Here is a 22524-nt window from a genome sequence, read left to right as displayed (position 1 = left end):
GTGTGTGCCTGTGCCCGCCTGTGCGTGCGGAGCGGGTGTGTGTGAGTGTGTGTGTGTGTGTGTGTGTGTGTGTGTGTGTGTGTGTGTGTGCGTGTGTATATGTGTGTGTCTGTGTGTGTGCGTGTGTGTAACACCTCAGTAGGTCTACACAGAATAGAACCAGCATAATAAGTCGGCCAATTTAATTGAAGAGGCACTGCACATATTTTTCTTACTTTATAAATATACAGTACCAGCCCCCCCCCCGCCCCAACCCCCCGAGCCCCCTTCCACTACAACCACCGCCACCTCCACACAAAAACACCCACCCACACTCCCCCAAACCCACAAACACACACACACCGACCCAAACACACAAACACACACACATATACACACACACACACAGACCCACGTACACACACACACACACACACACACACACACACACACACACACACACACACACACACACACACACACACACACACACACACACACACACACACAAATGCACACACACACACCGCCAGTTATATTATTAACCCGATGGCTCGATAAAAAGCACTTCATTAATGACCAAATACAGCGGTGGATAACCATGACAACATGAAAATATTATATACAGCCAGTTATATTGAAACAATTTAGTGCTAAAAGAAGACAAAGAGAGAGATGTTTTACCACAGACTTCGTGTAGCTCAGTTCTTCATCAGGGACATGTGGGGTGTCTTGGGAGTTCAGAGGTCACCAGAAGGAGAAGGGGTGAGCAGGGGTAAATGCATGTGCTCACTAAACACTTCAAGTCGTTCATTCACTCGTTCATCAATGACTGATGGATCTGAGCCGTGGCCCAGTGGGTGTGTCAGATCGTGGACGTGATGGAGGACGTCGTTCCCGATCGTCACGCTTGGCCGAAGTTCTGATCATACATCCACGGGCTTAAGGTGTAATGGCACGGTCGTCCTGGCAACCGGCAAAGTCCCCTTCCTTATGCATGCATGGCTGAGTCGGGGTGTGTGTGGGAGAACGCAATCAACATGTGATGGGCCGACGGCGGTAATCTCTCTCCCATCTTCAGGAATTCATTTTGTGGGAATTCAAAGGAGGCAGCGGGACAGATACACTTGGAGATGGCTCCACACTTACAGATAAGATTTACATGGAAATCACTTCCCTTCCTCTGTGGTGGAATGACAGAGAGGGGTGAGACAGGGGGTTTGGGTGGGGGCTCACTGTTCACTAGGGACAGGTAGAGAGAGAGAGAGAGAGAGAGAGAGAGAGAGAGAGAGAGAGAGAGAGAGAGAGAGAGAGAGAGAGAGAGAGAGAGAGAGAGAGAGAGTCGTACAATCTCCCATCTAATTCAGCAACTACATTTCATGTTCTGAGTGCCATCAGACCTCTCTGTGGTCATACCGTTCTCTTGGAAACTCAATCCTGAGTGAAAGATGTTTTGTCATCAGAAACATGAAGAGTCTACTCGATCAACTCTCCATTCTGCTCACATATCGATGTGTTGATGATGGAGATGGTGTTGTGGCTGTTGTGGCTGTTCGTGTGAAATTGTTAGCATTTTATTTTGATAAGGGTTGCCTGTGTGTTTTATTTGAATGAGCTTCTTCACATAAAACATAATAATATTACACAGCATTCATTTTAATTTGTAATCCGAAATGTCCTCATCTCTTCTGAATACTGCAATATGTACTAACAGTAAAACAATCGATACCATGTAATGTTATATTTATAGAATATATTATTGTGCCTGATTGGCACAATAAACGGGATGACGTGACGCGTCTCCCCTCCAACGTACGTGATCACGTAAGTCTGGACGTCATGACGTCATCACGACCCGCGCCGGAGGAAGATAAACAAAAAGGGACGGAAGGACGCGTCGCGGCAAAACAAACCGGTTCAAATTATAATCATAAGGAACATATTTATTAATATAAAATCATATTTATCATCTGAACTAGCATGGAGGAGGACATCGCGTTCCGCATCAGCGCCTTCTCCGCCCGGGGCGGGAGGCGCTACATGGAGGACGTGTTCCAGGTGAGGGTCGAACCGGAGGAGCCCCCCGGGTCTCGGGGTGTGGAGGACCCCCCGGGTTCCGGGATCGGAGAGGACCCCCCAGGGTCCCGGACCGGAGGGGACCCGGTAGTGCAGGACCCTGAACCAGAGGACCAGGAAGGAGGTGGGAAGCAGCCCATGACAGTAGGTCCACCACACCGGACTTCTCCGCAAACCGCGCAAACGCCCCTTGGGCCGGTGTCCGCCGTGTGGGTGGAGAACACCTCCACGGGGGGCCAGGGACCTGAGACCCCCTCCACGGGGGGCACCGCACACACCACGGTCCACACGAGCCGGTCCGTGGCGTTCTTCGCGGTGTTTGACGGCCACGGGGGGCAGGAGGCGGCGCACTTCGCCCGGGACCACCTCTGGGACCTCCTGAGGACCCAGAGGGGCTTCTGGTCCCTGGACAACGAGGAGGTCTGCGCCGCCCTACGTAAAGGATTCATCGCCTGCCACCACGCCATGTGGAAAAAACTGCGTAAGTCCACAAGGAGATCTGTGTGTTTCTGTGTGGGGCGGCATTAGGCTCAGGGGATAGAGTGGGTTGGCTGGTAAACAGAAGGTTGCCATTCAGAACCCCGGCTCCTCCTAGCTGAGTGTCGGGGTGTCCCTGAGCAAGACACATCACCCTGACAGTTCCCGACGGCCTGGTGGTCGCCTTGTGTGGCTGACTCAGCCGTCGGTGTGTGAATGTGAGGCATTATTGTAAAGGCGTTTGAGTGGTCACTGTTTAGAAATGTGCTGTAGAAATGCAGTCCATTTACCATTTATGGAGGTTAGACTTCTAGTTGGTGAAACATAGGTGTTGTGTTGTCCCTGCACATGTTAGTTGTGTAACAGGGGAGTGGGTCGCAAGCCAAGCTCGCACCCACAGGAGAAGAGCAGCACTCGCCCTGTGGGAGTCACGACGCGTTCCTCACCATGAGGAACGACCCGTGTGAGGAGGAAGGTCCGTCCAGAACCGCCCCCATGTCTCGATCCTCCGTAGGAGAAGGGTCGGAACAATGCATCGGCACGGGGCCGCAATGATACAGAGTGAGTCATGGACATCTGAGATAATATACACACAGAGAAGATGGTTCTTCTCTGTGTGTCCTACCTGTTGTTCCACTTGCTTCATTGGACCGGAGCTGGGCAACGGTCTTGAGGTTAGTTTGGAAGACTCGGCTGAGAGGCTCTGGGTTCGAACCCCTTACCAAATCGTCCCAGAGTCAGACCCCTACCCTCCCCCTTCATACCGCAGTGACGACAGGAGCAGCGGGTTTCGCTCTGACTGAACCAATGGGAGTGCTGGATCAACTATTGATCATTATTACGTTTACATTCAGCAAACGTTTTTATCCAAAGCGACATACAATGAGTTCATTTGTCCAAAGAAAGAGAAACAACAATATATCTCCGTCGGTACAGTAAGGCTGTTCCTAGAACCAAGTGCCGTGCACTAACAACCACTAGGTTAACCCGTTCCCCGAGTACAACAGAGATAGCTAGGATAAGATGCTAAGTACTGTTAGGTGCAAGGACGTACAACATACAGTAAGAGTAGGCGTGTGGGGGGGGGTCATGACTCATGACTGATCCATTTCTAATCCAATCGTCCCCCTGTCCCCCGTACCCCTCTCGCCCGGTCTCTTGTCCCCCCCCCCCCCCCCCCCCAGCGGAGTGGCCCAAGACCCCCACAGGCCTGCCCAGCACCTCAGGAACCACGGCCAGCGTGGTGGTGATCCGGGGGACCCAGATGTACGTGGCGCACGTGGGCGACTCTGCGGTGGTGGTGGGGGAGCGGGACGAGGACTCGGACGTCCGGCTGAAGGCGCTGGAGGTGACGCAGGATCACAAGCCGGAGGTCCCGGAGGAGCGGGAGCGGATCGAGAGGCTGGGGGGCAGGTGAGGCGTCCACGCGGGGCTTCATGCCTGGTCCTGAGGGTTAAGGGAGAACCTTCATAACGCTGTCTACGCTTTTTACAATCCTCCTGCCTCACATTCAGCCATTCAAATGCACACGTTCACACACCGACGGCGGTGGCAGCCACGCGGGGCAGGGCTTTGACTTTTGCCCAAAAATCATATTCGAAGTTTATTTGTTTATTGATATTAATAGTCGAATATATTCGAATATTTATTAATAATATTTTGACCATTAAATGCCCTCAGTAAGACCTGGATTGGGCTTCGCGAGGTTTGTTAACCGGCGTTGCTATGGTTACCAATCTTGCGTGTTCCAACGGTTTATTAGGTTTCTAATAAATCACTGTCCAATCACTACTTCATTCACTGCCTCTTCCGTGGTCATTACAACATTATGAATAGACTGCATGGGTTCTCCGACGTCTCTCCCTCTTGGCCTGCTCATAACAGGTTTGAATATTAAGGGCTGCCTAATATTCGTTCGAATTTTGATTAATTTTTTGATATTCAAATTATATTTGAATAACGAAGTTCGGAGTCAAAGCCCTAACGCAGGGCGACAGTCAGCCTGTCTGGAGCACTGAGGGTGAGGCGTCTCGCTCAGGGACACCTCGACACCCAGCTAGGAGGAGCCGGGGATCGAACAGGCAACCTTCCGATTACAAGTCAACCCGCTGTACCTCCTGAGCCACAGCCGCCCATGAGGTGTCCTGTCGTTGGTCCGCTGGCTCGGCATGAAGGCTGACCCGCCTCTTGGCAGTCGGCCGTCTGCACCTAGCAGTGGCAAACTCCTGTAGGTCTCTCATCGGCAATAAAGTAGAAAAAGTAGAATAAAATATTGTGATTAGTTTGAGCGGTTCATATTGGAGTGGATTTTTGAGCTGTTTTGAACTGGTTTGACTGACCCAGTTCCATGCCTGTGGCGGTTGGCCAGAGATGGTGTTACAGCCCTGGAGTCTTCCTGGTCGTCTCTAGCCTTGTGTTGGATAACATTACTGGTTGTAACCCGCCGTGTGTGTGTCTCTAGTGTGATGAAGAAGTCTGGGGTGAACCGGGTCGTGTGGAAGAGACCCCGTCTGACCCACAACGGACCGGTCCGCCGGAGTACGGTCATAGACCAGATCCCCTTCCTCGCGGTCGCCCGGGCCCTCGGTAAAACCAGACTCCTCTCTCTCTTCAGTGTTGACCCTTGACCCTTAACCGCTGTCTGGGGTGGGCAGGGTCATGTAGAAATCTACATTTATATTTACATTCAGACGCTTTTATCCAAAGTACATTCGTCAGGAAGAAAGAGAAACAACATTAACGGGCTAACTGTAACAGGCTGACTGTAACGGGCTGACTCTAACGGGCTAACTGTAACGGGCTAACTATAACAGGCTTACTGTAACGGGCTGACTGTAACGGGCTGACTGTAACGGGCTGACTGTAACGGGCTGACTGTAACGGGCTGACTGTAACGGGCTAACTGTAACGGGCTGACTGTAACGGGCTGACTGTAACGGGCTGACTGTAACGGGCTGACTGTAACGGGCTGACTGTAACGGGCTGACTGTAACGGGCTGACTGTAACGGGCTGACTGTAACGGGCTGACTGTAACGGGCTAACTGTAACGGGCTTACTGTAACGGGCTTACTGTAACGGGCTGACTGTAACGGGCTAACTGTAACGGGCTGACTGTAACGGGCTGACTGTAACGGGCTGACTGTAACGGGCTGACTGTAACGGGCTGACTGTAACGGGCTAACTGTAACAAGCTAACTGTAGCTGACTCACTGACAGACTATCCCCCCTCCCTCTCTTCCCGGTTGTCAAGGAGACCTCTGGAGCTACGACTTCTACAGCGGGGAGTTCGTGGTCTCCCCCGAGCCCGACACGGCCGTGGTGACCCTTGACCCCACGCGCCACCGCTACGTCATCCTGGGCAGCGACGGCCTGTGGAACATGATGTCCCCCAAGGACGCCGTCAACATGTGCTACAGCCACGACAAGATGGTGGTGCGTGTGCTCTCTCCGTCTCACTCATCGTGTTTCTGTCACACGCGGTCGATCCATACGGGTCAATGGGGTTTATTTATAACCCGTTGGACGATAGTGTTAGTATGAGCTAACTAACAAGCTAACGGTAACGAGCTAACGGTAAAGAGCTAACGTAACGCGCTAACGGTAACGGGCTAACTGTAACGCGCTAACTGTAACGAACTAACTGTAGTGAGCTTACTGTAGTGAGCTTACTGTAGTGAGCTTACTGTAAGGAGCTAACTCTAAGGAGCTAACTCTAAGGAGCTAACTGGACCGCTGGTGTCCCCGCGGCGCAGGGCCGTAGGGGCCAGTCCTGAGCCACGCAGCTGTAACAAGCTAACTCTAACAAGCTAAATAAAGGGCTAAGTAACAGGCTAACTTTAGAGAGCTAACTGTAGCGAGCTAACTTTAGCCAGCTCACAGTAGCCAGCTCACAGTAGCGCTGGTGTCCCATGGACCCAGGGGCCAGCTGTGCGCGACGCGGCTGTAGCGCGCTAACTGTAGCCAGCTTCCTGTAGCGAGCTAACCGTAGCGAGCTAACCGTAGCGCTGGTGTCCCCCAGGGCCCCAGGGGCCAGTCGTGCGCGGCGCGGCTGGGCCGCACGGCGCTGGTGTTCTGGAAGCAGAGGATGCTGCGGGCAGACAACATGACGGTGCTGGTGCTGGCCCTCCAGGAGCGCGGTGGGGCCCCCCTGCCCATGCACCAGGACGAGGTGGTGCTGGACCTGGCCGCGGGGGCCCGCAACGGCCCCTACCCCGGCTCGCCCCCCGCCAGCGGCTGTAAAGACAGACAGGTGGGTGGCCGCACGGTCAGGGTGGCCGACTCCCGGCCGGTGAAAGGGTGAGGGTTGGAACCCCCACCTCTGCGGTCGGCCTACCGGATTCATCCTGAGACACTGGGCCATACTTAGAGATGTTCCGATACAATTCTTTCCTTCCCGATGCCTGAACTTGAGTATCGGGGCCGATACCGGAGTAAATACCGATACAGCATCTAGCGTTGTAACTACTTATAGCACTTGTTCTTACTGAAGGGTTCTCTTACGACAGCAATGTAGAGCGGGTTCACTCAATCTCTAATTATAATATTAGAATGATATAATAATTTGTATTCTTGTAGTTTAGCGGGAGCATCAATGTTTTTCCGGCTTGGTAGCTCGAACACACGTTGTCGGATTTGACGCGTTTCTCATTCCGACGTTCCCACCATTAGCGAACGTATCATAACACTGTAGTGTTTGTGATGTTCTCTGTGTGGTAAACGAGTCACCTGATGGTAGTGGATCGGCGCATTGACTTGCGTACTGACCGATACCCGATACTGTATCGGCGGAATTTCCGATACTGGTATCGGTATCATGTCGGGATAACGAGTGTCGTGGAAATATCAATCATAACTATAAATATACAATCACATACAAATTATATTAACCTTGTTTATATAATTATAACATTCGAAGGAACTGTATACATTCTCCCTGTAACTTAAGTTAATTCGTATTCAAGTTCCCACTGGAGCCAGTAAGTCTGGTTTTGTGACCAGGCCAATCGACTGACTCCTTTGTTGTGTAAACTCGTTTAGAGCCAAACCTGTAGACATGTCCAATACCCACCCATTGTATTACAAATTTACTTGGCCTAAGGTCACTCCCACTTCCTTCCCACAATGTTAATGTTCCCTATAAGAATCTTGTGAATCTATTGTCTCGTCGAATGTGTTCTTGGTAAACTTTGCTGCCAGTACTTTTCCCATGATCATGCCTTAAGATTAAATCAAATATTTCGCTGTCCGACGTGTCCGTGAGAGAACTTTCTCTTCATCAACGAGTGATCCAAGAGGTTTGACTCCCTGCCGATAAAAGGTTCCGGGTCTGATTCCCCTGTGTCCGTAGCCTAACCCGGTAGGCCCCCCTTGTGCAAGGCACCCCCTAACCCAGAACTGCTCTTTATCAAAATGCATCTGAAAGAAATCCGCGTCGCTTTGGATAAGAATGTCCACTGAATGATAAAATAGGCTCAAAGTCCTTCATATATTCTGTTGCAATTGGACGTTGATGAACTCTCATCACTCGTGTTATTCCAGTTCTTACTGGTTTTAACTGACTTGTTTCTCTGCTCTTCCTGCGGTTCAGAACTCTTGGCTGAAGGGCCAGCAGACGGAGGAGGAGGAGGAAGCCATGTTCTTTGAGGAAGAGGAGGATATTTGTGGTGATGGACACAATGAAGATTGGACATGTCTGGAGTGGTAGCCAGGTAACGCAACAAAGAGGCTTTTTAAAAGACCGCTAACTGATGTATGATCAACGGAAATTATTTTTAAAAGACAAATTACTTTCCTTGCTTTTTTTTTTTTGGGAGCTTATCAGAAAAATATTTCTAAATTATTATTTTTCGGCCTTCTTGCCTCATGGACCGGTTCGAAGACCACTCACAAAGGTTCACTTTTATTTTTTAATTTTTGGATAAAGATTTTATTATTTTTGCTAACCATGGTGATGGTTTATCTCTTCTTTTAATTCCGTTCCTGAAACACAGTTCGTATCAAATGAAACGTTAATCTCTAAAGCACAGTCGACAGTCGACCTCGTTCTCTTGAACTATCGAGGTCGAAGGTCAACCTCCCGTCTCTGTTTACTGGGGCGGAGGCAGCGCTCTGATTGGCCGGCCTGAACATTCCTCTTCATCATGTGGACTGTGCTGCTGAACCGTTAATTCGTTTTTGTGTACCTTTTTTAATTTTTGTTTTAATTGTTTTGTAGATATGCAAGAATTTTGCCTTTTAGCTTTCTAAAAATACTTTTTAAACAGATTTTTTTTTTGACAGCCTCATGCTCACATAATTGCCAACACACAAGTAAAGCCCTACCTTTTAAATGTTTACATGTTTTTGTAATGAAATGTCTAGAAAGTCATCTTATCTATTTTCATACTTAGAATCATGTGCAGCCTATCTGAAAAGACGCAGTGGTTTAAAAAACGTTTAATCCGAGTTTAATGTAGCCCACTTATAAGTGTAAACATCATTGAATATAGTACAACTATAATTTTACATCTGTTGGTTGTGTTTCCGTTTTTTTACTCTTAAGGTGCGAATATTCGCCTTGCGCTACCTGCGCGAGCAAACTTTACACGAGTGATTCAGCATCGAGCGAAATTAAGTTCAGTTGAAATATTTCAACCCCAGCGAAAGCTGCGTGAACAAGGTCGAACCATTTCTCTCACTAGTCCTTTTTCCATCAGATTTTCAAGCGAATTAACTCTTAAAGCGAATTAATTTGTAGCGACATAAGAAGCGCCTAAACGGTTTTCCATAGACAGAATGATTATAGCGAATTAAAATTGTGTCACAATGCCCCGTGTTGAAGCGCATTTTTCTGACCCGCTAGATGATTTTCCATCAACAATGCGCATGCGCGACATTCTATATCGCTTCAGCCGTTTTCCATTACTTTTATGTCGCTAGAACTTTCCCAAAACCACCTCTGCAGAGCGAATTAACTTAGTGCGACAAAATCGGCGTTAGAGCGATATAACCCTTTTTCCATCACATATGTCCCACTAACTTTTGATGCGCATCATTTTAAAGCGCATTATCTTTTTGATGGAAAAAGGACTACTGACTATTTAATTTCTCAGCTAAGCTTTACATTGGTTTTGTGTTGTCAGATGAACCTGACGCATAAAGTTGGGGGAATGATGATTTGCGAACCATCAGGTGAACGCTATTGTCTGGTCTGTTCTGGATGGTACAGACCCTAAAGGTCTCTTCAGCTTTGTCTAGGTATTTCCTGTGTAATAAAGGTGCTATAGGTGATGTTTTAAAGAAGTGCAACATGAATCTATTTTGTATAAAGGACGTAACCGTCAGCTACGAGTGAAACGGTCTGTGAGAAGATCTGTTTTGGTTGGCTGAGCGCCTGACCAATGAGGACATCTCTTCGCTGATTGGTCTGGAGATCTACCACGCCTGTCAATCACAGCTGTAGGAAGACCTCCCAATGGGAGGAGGAGAGAGGATTTTTTTGTTACATTTCACATTCTTGCTTTCTTGCCTTTTTCTGCGCCGTCTTTACCACTCTGTAATCGTACCGGCAGCAGTTATTTATTTTGTTCAGTTGTTGGATGAATCTGTGAAATGGGCTGTGTAATACGTCTCTCGTCCTGGTCAGCATAAAGGTGTGTTGTGCCATTCGTCTTCCACAGAGTCTGCCTTCACCAATGTTCTCTTTAAATAGGAGTCTATTGTCATGGAGGAACACCATAATTCTGCCATCTTTATGCGGGGGCAGCCTCGGTTGCCATGGTTTCCATAAAAAAAGTTAGAAGCAGTTGAGACATTATGCACAAACAATGTTTCAAAACATCGTGTTCCTGAACCATGGGGTTTTATGTCCGGTCTTTTGTGTGTTGCCAAAGTTTTGAAGGTCTTGTTTGCACAGTACGTAATTATGCAACAGTTTTACATGAATATGCAACCAGCTACAAGTCATTCGGGCATGCCGCTTCGATCGACTTTTATTGTGCCGTCATTGTGAACCGTCAGTCATTGTCTGTGTTTCTCTGTCAACTGTTCCTGGTCCTGGGGTTGAGGCGGTGGCTGGCTGGCTTTGTTGAACTGTATTAGGTGTCTGACTTGAACGTGTGTGGATATGGTGTGGTAATAAATATATTATAATTTCTAAACTGGTGTATGTTTTATATTTTTTGTGTATTTATGATACATAACAGAAATTGGCATGAATTAATTATTCGTGATTATTTGTAGTGGTTTGATTATGCCCTTTTGTATGAATATTTCCAAGAGTGCAGATGCATTTTCCGGCCTATGATTTATATGTAGTACATGGTTTCCGGCCACTAGATGGCGCTAAAGGAAAGCTCTCGGACCGGTAGGAGCCTGATGGAATGACGTTAGTGCTATGAGGGTGAAGAACTGGCCAGGAATTATTCTCACTTATATTTTAATGAGGATCTTTAGATCGGGTTCTGTAGACTCTCATGCTTTCTAATATAAGAAGTAACTGAGATTAAGTAAGGTTGATTTGGTTTTTGGATAAAAAATCAATTTTGCTTCACTGAGATTTGTAATTTGATTAAGGAAAATGCAATTGCGTGGCTTTAAAATTTTAAGGGAATTTCTAAACATGAATGAACATTGACAATATGCCTGCGTGCCAAAGGCCACTTCCGGTAGAGCCCATGGGACCTATGAGATCGAAAAATATGACCGGGTTTCAATGGAGAGAAAGTAATTATTTTCTGGTCCCAGTCTTCATATGCCCCGGATTACACATTTGTTGTTTGTGGATTTAAATGCTAATTTTTCATGCAAAGAAAACTAATAATTTTCGTGAAGAAGTATGATAATGTTAAGTTTTTTCCAAGGGGAGGATAAAAGCATCGAAAGAGGCGAAAACCATTATGAGTCGGGGCATGTGGAGAATTTCAGTTATGCCAATGGGGCGATTGTCGGTTGTCCACGCCAGTCGCAGGGAGCGTGACATCACATACGAGACATGTAGTCTTTCTCATTGTGTTTTCTCTACAGCTTTTAACTGCACAATACACCGTCAAACTTTTGTCATGAAAAATATCATTTAAATCCACAAACAACATATCTGTAATCCGGGGCATATAGACTTACTTTCTCTCCATTGAAACCAATTCATATTTTTCGATCTCATGGGTCCCATGGGCTCTACCGTAAGGGGCGTGACTTGGCCACTCTAGAGCAGCCGGTCGGAGCCTCTCCATCTCTCCCGCCTCTCTTCTCCTCCATCTCTCCCGCCTCTCCTCTCCTCCATCACGGGTCCAAGTGTCTCCGCCTCAATATTTCATCGGCTGTCATCCGAGCATCTGCTGGCCCGCGTGACCCTGGGACGGCCTGTCGCAGCCCATCAGCCGTGCCACGTGTCACCGGGCCTCCCCTCGCGCAGTCAAAACCTACTCCCGCCCACGCCGACGTGTTCATCGGGGACTTTGCGTTATCGTTAACGAGACGAGCACGAAGGGTGCGTCGTGCAGTGAGCTCTTTCGTATAGAACCTTTGTTTGGACAATATAAAAATAAGTTTGCTTATTTGCAGTTTCTTATATTCACAGCACTGATACGACTCTATAGCCTACACGTTTAAACTGTCACTTGTCCGCACTTACTGTATGTTGTAGCCTACGTCCTGGCACTTAAAAAATAGTACTGGGCAATGAGCATCATGTAGCATCTTATCCTAGCTATCTTTGTTGTGTACGGGGAATGGGTTAACCTAGTGATAGTTAGTGCATGGCACTTGGTTCTATGAACATCCTACTGTACCGACAGCGATATATTGTTTTTTTCTCTTTCTTCTGACAAATTTGCTTATTGTAAGTCGCTCTCGATAATTACGTCACTGCCTGCCATTCGCTAGGCTGATAAAGACTTTAGTTCCTTACACCCTCCTGGTTGAATGCCACCCCCATATTGCTGTGCTGCGAGCATCTCACAACAGGAACATACCATCATACCTGTTCTCTCTCTTTAGTGCATCCTGTTTCTTTAAACAGGCGGTAAGGACAGCGGTCGGCTCGCAGGTCGCAACATGTCCTAAACCCTGTTAGTTTAAGGGCCTGGTCCAAAACCGTTTCTCTGTGCAGAACACCAACATGCATGCCATGCACACACACACACACAGACGCACTCCGACGCACACACACGCACTTAGCATACCCTCTCAATCTCAACGCTCCTCAGAAGAGTCATAAAAGTTTGATCATCAAACCAGGCGATGGCTCCACGGGAAGCACTGTGGTCTCGGAGCGCACGATTGAGCGAGTGTGAGAGTGAGAGTGAGAGTGAGTGAATGTGTGTGTGTGCGTGTGTGAGTGTGTGAGTGTGTGTGTGTGAGTGTTTGAGTTAGCGGGTTAGTGTGTGAGTGTTAGTGTGAATGTGTGTGTGTTGGAGTGTGTGTGTGTGTGTGTGTGTTAGTGTATGAGTTATCGTGTGTGTGTGTGTGTGTTAGTCTGACTCAGTGTGTGAATGTCAGCGGTTAGTGTCTGAGTGTGTGTGTGAGCGTGTGTTAGTTAGCATGTGTTTGTGGGTGTGTGTGTGAGTTGTCGTGTTAGTGTGTGTGTGTGTGTGTATGAGTTGTCGTGTTTGTGTGTGTTAGTGTGTGTGTGTGTTAGTGTGTGTGTTAGTGTGTGCGTGTGTGTGTTAGTGTGTGCGTGTGTTAGTGTGTGCGTGTGTGCCAGAGCCCCTCTCTGTGGGCCGTCCTGAGAGGCTCTGCCCCCCCCCCCCCACTACAGGGAGGCCCCGGAGTGGCCCTGTGAGGGGTGAGGCGCCCCCCCCCCCGTGAGGGGTGAGGCGCCCCACCCCCTGTGAGGGGTGAGGTGCCCCCCTCTGATGGGACCTGACACGGCCTCCTCTCCCATCTCCTCCTCCTCCTCCTCCTCCTTCCTCCTCTCCCATCTCCTCCTCCTCTCCCATCTCCTCCTCCTCTCCTCCTCCTCTCCCCTCTCCTTCCTCCTCTCCTCCTCCTCCTCCTCCTCTCCATCTCCTCCTCCTCTCCCATCTCCTCCTCCTCTCCCATCTCCTCCTCCTCCTCTCCTCATCTCCTCCTCCTCTCCCATCTCCTCCTCCTCCTCTCCTCATCTCATCCTCCTCTCCCATCTCCTCCTCCTCTCCCATCTCCTCCTCCTTTCGGAGCTCCTGGCTCCTCCAACCGTCTCAAGATGGAGGAAAACCTTCCGTTCCACGGAACGTTCTGGTCAGTGTTCTCTTCTAGAACCTTCCATTCCACGGAATCTTCTTTTCTAGAACGATTAAATTCCACACATTTATTCCTGGATTATTCTGTGGAAAGTTCTTGGGAATTCTTTGAACAACTTTGAACAACACAAGCACTTTGTGATACTGCTATGTGACACTTGACGAGTGTCACGTAGCAGTATCACGAGTATTCAAAGTCTCAAAGTGTTTCCCTGACAAAACTATTTAATCTCCAGAGATGCAAGAGGATGGGGCCACCTCAGAAGATTCTGGCGTCTTGAGCCAATTGTGAGGGATGTGATGATGCCATGTTTTGATTTAAGTCTGCTAACACAGTTCAGGCCTGATGACTGTAAAGTAGGTTTGACGCGCTTTTGACTGGCAGGAAGTAGGGTTTGCTTATATAGCATCTTATATAGCATAAAGCTATATAGCTGAAGGGTCCTGAGTTCGAGTCTGGCCGAAAGGTAAAGCCAAAAGGTTCCGGGTTTGATTCCCGATGTGTCTGCCTTTTGGTGTCCTCGAGCAAGATGCCCTTGCTTGTAACTGCTCCTTAATGGTCTGTTTCTTAAAGTCACTGGGAATCACTTTGTTATGAAAGTTTATGCTAAATAGTGTGTAATGCAATTTACTTTTTATTCAGCTGAAAGATAACTTAAAAGCTATACATTAGCTTCTCGCAGAACACATATGTTGAAACCAGTTCTGTTTGTTTCCTCTGTATTTAAAACACTTTCTTATGTCCTATAAATACATAGACACGATGTGCCTATGTGCAAACACACACACACACACACACACACACACACACGTCACACACACACATACACACACGCAATCTTTAAATATGGATGACCACCCACACAAAGGCCAGAGCTTTATCAGACCCAGCTGAACAAGCTCTTGGTTTGCTTACAACATTAAACATTTACACTAGGGCTTTATACCAACACATGTCCCTGTGTTTGTCTGGGTGATAACACAAGGTGACATTACATTCCTAGCTGTATGGGTGTGTGTCTGTGTGTGTGGGTGTGGGTGTGTGTATGAGTGTGTGTGTGTGTGTGTGTGTGTGTGCATGTCTGTGTGTGGGCCTGCATGTGTGTTTGTGTGCTTGCATGTCTGTGTGTATGTGAGTTTGCATGCGTGTGTGTGTGTGCGTGTGTGTGTGTGTGTTTGCGTGTTCCCCTCTACGTCTTCCTATGCTAGGATTAGCAGTGAATAAGTAATAATCACAACCGTAGTTTTAACTTCTAATGTAGCTGACATTGTGGGACGTTATCCTGTCCTGGTGGAGCTGGGAGGAGAGAGCAGGTGTTGGGGGCTCCACCTGTGGTCCGCTCCATGGGTGGAGCACATGACGGTCTGTCTGGTTCCCCTCCGGTAACACATCGCTAAGGACGGCTGCGATGGATCCAGAGAAACGACCAGGGAAACAGACAAACGACCAGGATGACAAACACTATTGATACCACTGATGCGACCACTAATACTACTTCTGCAACGATTACTATTACTGCTGCTGCTACTTTTCGTAGTACTACTAGTAGTTCTACTCTACCACTATTGCATCTATTTATCTTAGGTCTTTTGTGATGCTGCTTCTTCCTTGTGCATTGAAAGCACCATACGTGTGGCAAACTTTGCACAAATAAATCTCCTTAATAGCAGAAGTGTACATGTATCTGTATGTTTACTACTGAACGCCTGGTAAACCTAAGACAATGTCCAAAAAGGGTTTGCACCCTAAATTATGTCTAAATGATGTAACGTATCCTCAGCAAAGTTCTGGAAACAGAGCACTTGAAATGGAGTGAATGCAGGATATGGATTCCCAATAGAAATGTGTATGTGTTGTGTTTGACCTTTGACCTATTGAATTGGCTCAGTTGATCCGTGAGGCATCCGGTTTACTCTCAGCTCCTGTGTTTACGGGTTGTCACCTCGGCCCACAACCCGAACCTCCCCGACTGCGTCTCACCAGCAACAGAAAAGACACCTTGGTTTGGCTTTGACAAGAACTGAATGGTCCCACCTTTTAAAGGAGACATGAAGGCGTGTGGCCGTGTGTGTTTCTGTCTGTTTATATGTGTGTACCCGGGGTTCTGCCTCTGAAGGAGCGGAGCGGGGCTGGCTGCTGCAGTCATGCAATATGCAGCCCCTCCGAGCTCCACCTCCGGCCCCCCTCAGACGCCTGCAGGCACCGAGGAAAGCTTATCTGGTGAGGAGAGGATCTCGCCGGGCACACACACTCACAGAGACACACACACACTCACAGAGACACACACACACTCACAGAGACACACACACACTCACAGAGACATAAAGACACACACAGACATAAAGACACACACAGACATAAAGACACACACTCACAGACACACACACAGAGATATGCAGACACACACAGACATAAAGACACACACTCACACTCACAGACACACACTCACAGAGACGCAGACTCACACAGACATAAAGACACACACTCACAGAGACACGCAGACACACACAGAAATAAAGATACACACTCACAGACACACACTCACAGAGACACGCAGACACACCCAGACATAAAGACACACACAGACACACACACACACACACACACAGAGACATAAAGACACACACAGACATTAAGACACACACTCACAGAGACATGCAGACACACACTCACAGAGACATGCAGACACACACTCACACAGACACACACTCACACAGACACACACTCACACAGACACACACACCAACCCCCACACAGACACAACCGCAGACAAACAAAGGAGCACACACACAGACACACATTCAAACAGACACGCACACAAACACCCACAAACCCACACACCAACAAACTCACACAGACACGCACACAAACATGAAAAAACCTACACAGACAGACACACACATGTATTACAATGTACATTAATTGGAGTACATGAACAGACATCCGGGCACACACCCACAAACACACACAGTGACATTCATACGCACAAACGCGTTCCATTCTGCATTGATCGTATTAGGCACACATACACACAAGCACACACACGCACACATACAGACACACACACACAATTACACAAACACCTTTACACACTGATGAAAACGCATCAGCACGGCACATTTATTAAATATTACTCTTTGTAATTATTATTATTATAAAGCCTGCATAATTATTTAGTAATGATATTCTTTTATTTATGTATGAGATATTTATATGACGGATGAAAGTGCCGTTGCTCGCATGTCTCTCCCTTGTTCCTCTGCGTCCCGCTCCGAGCTCATCAGAGCCTCTTAGCGGCTCTCTGAGCGAGTCTCTGAGCTGCGGAGGTGACGGCTGACATGTTGCCTCCTGTCAGGGGGTTTCCTGGGCTGTAGAACTGTCTCCGTCTCTAAACAGGTGTAGCGTAATTTCTGCCTGGCCGTGGACGCCCTATGCAAAGTTGCCTTTATTCAACACACACAAGCAATCGTTTTTGTTGAAACTTTTGATGTAAATGATTCAGTGACATGTTTCAAGCTAACAACAGTTATGAATGGTTTCTTCTCCATATAACATAACACCATTGAAGGTTTTATGTTTTTGTTAAAGACTTATTTTGTTAAAGAAGTTAAAGACTACTAACATGGCCACTTTGCCGTTTCCACTAACGACAAGAGATACCAAAAGTTCAAAAGCGGCTGCTGCTGCTGCCGCCGCCGGGCGGCTGCCGTCGGAAGTTTCAACACGGGGAAAGCTGAGCGGTAGGGCAAAATCTGTGAGCGGTCACGTGGACGGCAACTGCTTCCGGGTTACGGCCGCCATTGTAACTGCTTCCCCTCTGCCGCCCTTCCCTCATTGAAATGAATGGAGCAGCGAGTGGCCGCGGGAAAGCAGAGTTAAGCTGGTTTACCTCGTGTCTCTGTTAGAATAAACCACCTGTTGAACATTTACCACTCTCCGAGTCGTACCTAGCCCGAGACGACCACAAAGGATCGAATCAGTCACTGATTCGATCCTTTGTGGTCCAACTTTGAGTCAGAATGGACATTATTTTAGGCTGGATGACATATGTTCTATTTCTTTCAGCCGTATTTACCGGTAAGTGTTGTAGCGTGGTCTATATTTGGAGTGAGAGTGTGTGGGCCTGTATCTATTTGAAAGGATCCTTTTTAAACCACACATTTATTCAGCGAACCACACTTAAAAAGCGTGACGAAATAGTTGCATCATGCAACTATTAGTCTTGCATTTCATCGGATATACGTAAACAATAGGTCTACATGAGACTCGCATGCGAGGTGAACATGCGACACAACTACCTATTGTTTATATCCGATGGAATGTTGACACACCACTACGTAGAAAGGTTTGAAAAGATACTACTGAATCAAAATCTGAATCAGAATTGCTTTTATTACATCTTTCATGGCATCTTATTAACTATACAGGAGTTTAATTCTTAGGCCTGATTCCTCAACAGCCACATAGCAGCAACAATACAATACAAGATAAAGTAGGCCAACAAATTAAAATATGTAAAAAAATAAGTAGCTGCATCGATCACAATAATAAATAATAATAAAATAAATAGTCAGTATTAATAAGAGAAACTAAAACAGTTTGAGTAAGTTAAATAATAAAAACATAGGTGTAGTAAAGTGTAAGTGTGTTCTCGAGGTTATTACTAGTTATAATGTGGTCCTACTTATATCATTATGGCTGTGTTTGACAGGAATGACTATATATATATATATATATATATATATATATATATATATATATATATATATATATATATAAAGTGACTATAGTGAATAGGTGTGCTGCTTATAAGGAAGTGTCATGTGATGGAGTTATCTAGTGTACTGTGATCCCCTTGATTCGTACTGACTGTATGCGGTGGCACATAGAGAAGGTGTCCGGTATGGAAGGAGATCAGGGCCTCCAGTCCATTGACAGTAGAGGACGGTCAGCTCACCTCTGACAGCTCGCTTTTAGTTATTTTTGTCAATCAACTTGTTAATCAAGTTATCACAATAATTTATTGACGGTTCGACTTAGGGACCATGTGAAAAAGAGCTTTCTCGACGCACATGGATGTTGTTAAAAAAGCATATCTTTGATTAAAACAAATAGCACAACCGTAGAGTCACTTGCACAACTCAAGCCTCCCTCCAGTCTAAAACTCTGGCCCTCTTAAGGAGCACCAGAATGGGTGCGGCTCATTTAGCCTATGAGCCACAGCTGCAGACTATTACGGCTAACAGCCAGACAGGAATATGTGCATCTTTTAAAACATGGTTTAAAACAGTGATGATGCCATTCACATCTTCACAGACCATCAATAAAGTACAGTTTGAGTGACACAAAATCGTTGTTATTTACATTACCTTCATAGTGGCTCATATTAAAGACAATCATCCCTCTTGCTCCACTTGCTGATTTGAGTCACTATGTCACCACCTCTGCTAGTTTGGTATTCAATAAGTTCTGTTGGTCTCGTTTTCTGTTGATCAACAGTTCTGCAGGTGACTTCCTGTGAGCCGGTAGTTAAAAATACAGATTCAGCGTAGGATCTCCAGCTGAATTGAGGTCCAGTGTCTTGCTTGCCAGGCTCGTGAAGAAAGACTTGATGTGGGGCATCCCATCAGAGGCTGGGGTGTCCTTCAGTTACGCAATTTAAAGAGAATAATAATCCATTAGCAGTACATAGTCCGTGCCATGAAGAGAGGAAGAGGTATATTACCACTTTGTTCCCAATTTTTTTGTTCCCAAGTGCAGTCAAGGGTTCCAAAAATTAAAGCATTTGGTACGGGAGGACTTTCGCATTGTCTATTCTGCATTCCCGTCTGGTTATAGACCGATTCTTGTGGGTCAACTGTGAATGCTCCGGCATAATGTCCCAACGTTGCAGAGAGTAGCAGGTTGTCAAGTCTGTGGGAAAGTTCAACAAAGCCCACTGACTGCATAGAGGCTGAGCCACCGATCACCAGGTTTAAGGTGTGGCTCACACTGGTTTTACTTGTTTGTGTCCAGCACTCTCTTATGTACACCCTGATGTTTCCCCTGCAGGTGGCTTTCTTTGTTATTTTTTTGGCCACGACAGTCAGAGATGTTTACTTTGAGTTTTTCTAGACGCTTAATGAAACTATCATACAGTCCTTTTCAAGTTTGCGTCATGGACGCAACAAATCCGACAGAATGCTCCCTAACGTCTTTTTCACAGTTAGCTACCACAGGCATGACAATGGATTACTGCCAGTGTGGCTTTTGTCAGGTGTACAGTCCATTATGACAGCACAATACTTACCTCTCTGAATGACCTTGACATGCTAGGTTCCGTTCAGCCTGACTAAAAACATGAGTTAATGTCTCCCCGTATTTCATCATTTCATTTCATCTTATAGTTTTATTTTGCCAACCTCCTTTGGTATGTTTCTGTTTTTTTGGGAACTTGATATCCCTTATTTGTATGGGGCCTTTATTTACCATTTTAATTCTCCCCTTATCTGTCAGTTGATCTGCCCAGAAGGTGGAGTCTTCACCAATGGTCGCAGTCTCTCACACATCTGCTGCCCTAGTTGGCGCTGCTCAGGTGGCTCTGTGGTGGGGGTGATGCAATCTGCTGCTGTATGTCTGTGTCGCCTCTGACACTTTCCTTCCGCACTGTTGCTGCTGGTACATCGCAAGCAATAGTTTGGCTATGTTTTGGCCCCCCAGCTACGTTAGCATCTTGACGTCATAGCAGCCCGACACAGTGTAGCCTGCTAATAAATCCAAGGAAAAGAAGAACGCGCAACTATAAACAAAAAGCAAACAATGTAGGACGTCCAAGAAGGACGGCAAACCTCTGCGCGACATTTTCTTCAATAAACGAAGCTTTCGCCGTTGTCCATGAATACCATGCGGGTACCTCGTTTGTTTGTTATTATCCCCATGACGCATGGTAAGCTAATAGTTTTCATTCTTGGCCAAGCCTTATAAAGGAGCCTCCATTATTAGGCTTTGCCAAGAATTCAAACTAGACCTATTCATAATCAACCATCCTAATCTGTTTTAGCTTCATTAGAATTGTATTGAGCATGGCTGGCATTTTTTTCTTAGCCTTAATTAAAAATGCTTTCATTGTTTATTTGGTAGGCTTATCGTTTAATGTCTGTCAGTGTCAGATCTCCATCTTTCTCTTCATTACCACGCGTTCATACAGGTTAATTTCTTCAAGGATAAGATAGGATTGTACAAAGATTAATATTGTCTCTCTCTATTCTTTGTTATCGATACACAATATAGTTAGACACCCTTTCTCTTTCATCTACAGTTGGCGTATTTGTTGACCCGTGCAAAGTCACCCATCAGGGCAAAGCAACGACGTACAACATCTCAAACCCTAAGAGCAATCCAACGTGTGAATACAGCTGGGCTGATTCTAATGTAAGTTAAACATTTATTAAGGTGGATAACTGGATTATTGAATGATTGTGATTGATATTAAAATGAGTAATCCCCTCATATTTTATTCAATGAGTTTAATAGCCTACTGTTTTATTGACCTACTGTTTTTATATTATGTTGACATGACAATTATATTTTTAGTGATCATGGGGTTAATGTCTGAGAAACTTATCAGTTTGATTTTTTTCTGTTGCACTCCTCCAAAGCATTGATTTATTGGCCATTTCCAGCAGCAAATTTGTACTTCAATTTTACATGGAGTGACATATTGGCCGACGCGGTTTTGAATACTGGGATGCTACAGTATAGTGTTCTTATGGCGCGTTTCCACTGGCGGTAGCTGTTTGGTTCGGTATGAATAGGCACGGTACGGTTCACGTTTCTACCGCCAAAAGTGGGCGGGGTCCGGACTGAGCCGTACTTATCTCTCAGTGCTCCTCCGTTGGGGTACCAAGAACTCGGAAAGGGTGCCAACAAGTTCCAGCTACACACGCCGTCCGTTGATTGGTCGACCGAATCGTCACTTCTGTGCGACACAGGGTTAATAACAAATAAACACATTACCTGGGAGGTATTTCGGCGAAAGCTTTGTTCATTGAAAATGTTGTGCAAAAGTTTGCCTTCCTTCTTGGGAGGATACACCGTGTCGGGCTGCTATGAGGTCACGATGCTTACGTAGCTATCGCGGCTATCGCTATACGACTCAAACCCGCCCTACCATAAGGGTACTGTCGGCGATGGAAACGTGAGCCTTAACTGAGCTAGGCCTAACCGCAACTTCACTACTGGGCCAAGGCGTGCTGGGCCTAGGGGCACCCGGCGGTCTGAACGTGCCATATTAAATTATTTTGGTAAAAGACAACTTAATACTTTGGAGAAAAAATTTGATGTTTTTGTGATGTGTGTAGTTAAACTTTTAGGTAAATTAAGGGGTACAGTATTCCCGTAACTAATCCTCTTAATCCACAACATTTTGAAGGCATGAACCAATTACAGTGCTGTCAATCATGTCTAAAAGTCCTACACATTCCTCCTGTATGCTTGAACTACAGGGCATTGTACTGGCAAACGATCAAGAACCCAAAGGAAAAGGAAATATATCCTCATCTCACCGCTCTCTCACGTTGCCTGGATGCCTGAAGAAAGTTTGCGTTACAATTGATTGCCATCCGGAGGTAAGAGAACCTCAGTACTTGACCTCCATTCAGATAGGAAGCCCTGTGCATTGTTGTCATCTCTGAATATTTTCTGAAGCTGGCACTGAGCCAATCTCCGCACAGTGTTTGAATACGGATGCACCAGTTCTGATACAAAACCTTTAGTGAGTCTGATTTCCAAACATTGGCATCATATCTTCACAA

At 46.5% G+C, this 22524-nt stretch overlaps 2 protein-coding genes across 3 annotated transcripts in view; both read left to right on the top strand.

The window, feature by feature from the left end:
* Nucleotides 1–22524, top strand: part of LOC115547199 (mucin-2-like) — a gene marked incomplete at both ends in the record, with an annotated part of 211274 nt that overhangs the window by 45892 nt on the left and 142858 nt on the right. The window lies entirely within an intron of this gene.
* On the top strand, nt 1815–10671 carry LOC115547213 (protein phosphatase 1D). Of its 2 annotated transcripts, XM_030361271.1 has the most exons (7): nt 1815–2536; nt 3717–3945; nt 4994–5118; nt 5784–5965; nt 6552–6782; nt 8121–8241; nt 9843–10671. In XM_030361271.1, the coding sequence occupies exons 1-6, from the start codon at nt 1960–1962 to the stop codon at nt 8235–8237; spliced, it is 1461 nt and encodes a 486-aa protein (XP_030217131.1). In that variant the 5' UTR covers nt 1815–1959; the 3' UTR covers nt 8238–8241; nt 9843–10671. The 2 variants fall into 2 exon arrangements, with proteins under 2 accessions (XP_030217131.1, XP_030217130.1); XM_030361270.1 differs by having other exon boundaries at nt 8121–10671.

Source organism: Gadus morhua, chromosome 7 (genome assembly GCF_902167405.1).
Source record: "Gadus morhua chromosome 7, gadMor3.0, whole genome shotgun sequence".
Lineage (NCBI taxonomy): Eukaryota > Metazoa > Chordata > Actinopteri > Gadiformes > Gadidae > Gadus > Gadus morhua.
This window is presented reverse-complemented; position numbering and strand designations above follow the sequence as displayed.

Excerpts from the sequence above, each read along its gene's own strand:
- LOC115547213 (XM_030361271.1), top strand. The coding sequence starts at position 1,960 with ATGGAGGAGGACATCGCGTTCCGCATCAGCGCCTTCTCCGCCCGGGGC. Across the intron at positions 5,119-5,783 it reads CGCGGTCGCCCGGGCCCTCG|GAGACCTCTGGAGCTACGAC; the intron begins GTAAAACCAGAC and ends CCGGTTGTCAAG. Across the intron at positions 5,966-6,551 it reads ACAGCCACGACAAGATGGTG|GGCCCCAGGGGCCAGTCGTG; the intron begins GTGCGTGTGCTC and ends GGTGTCCCCCAG.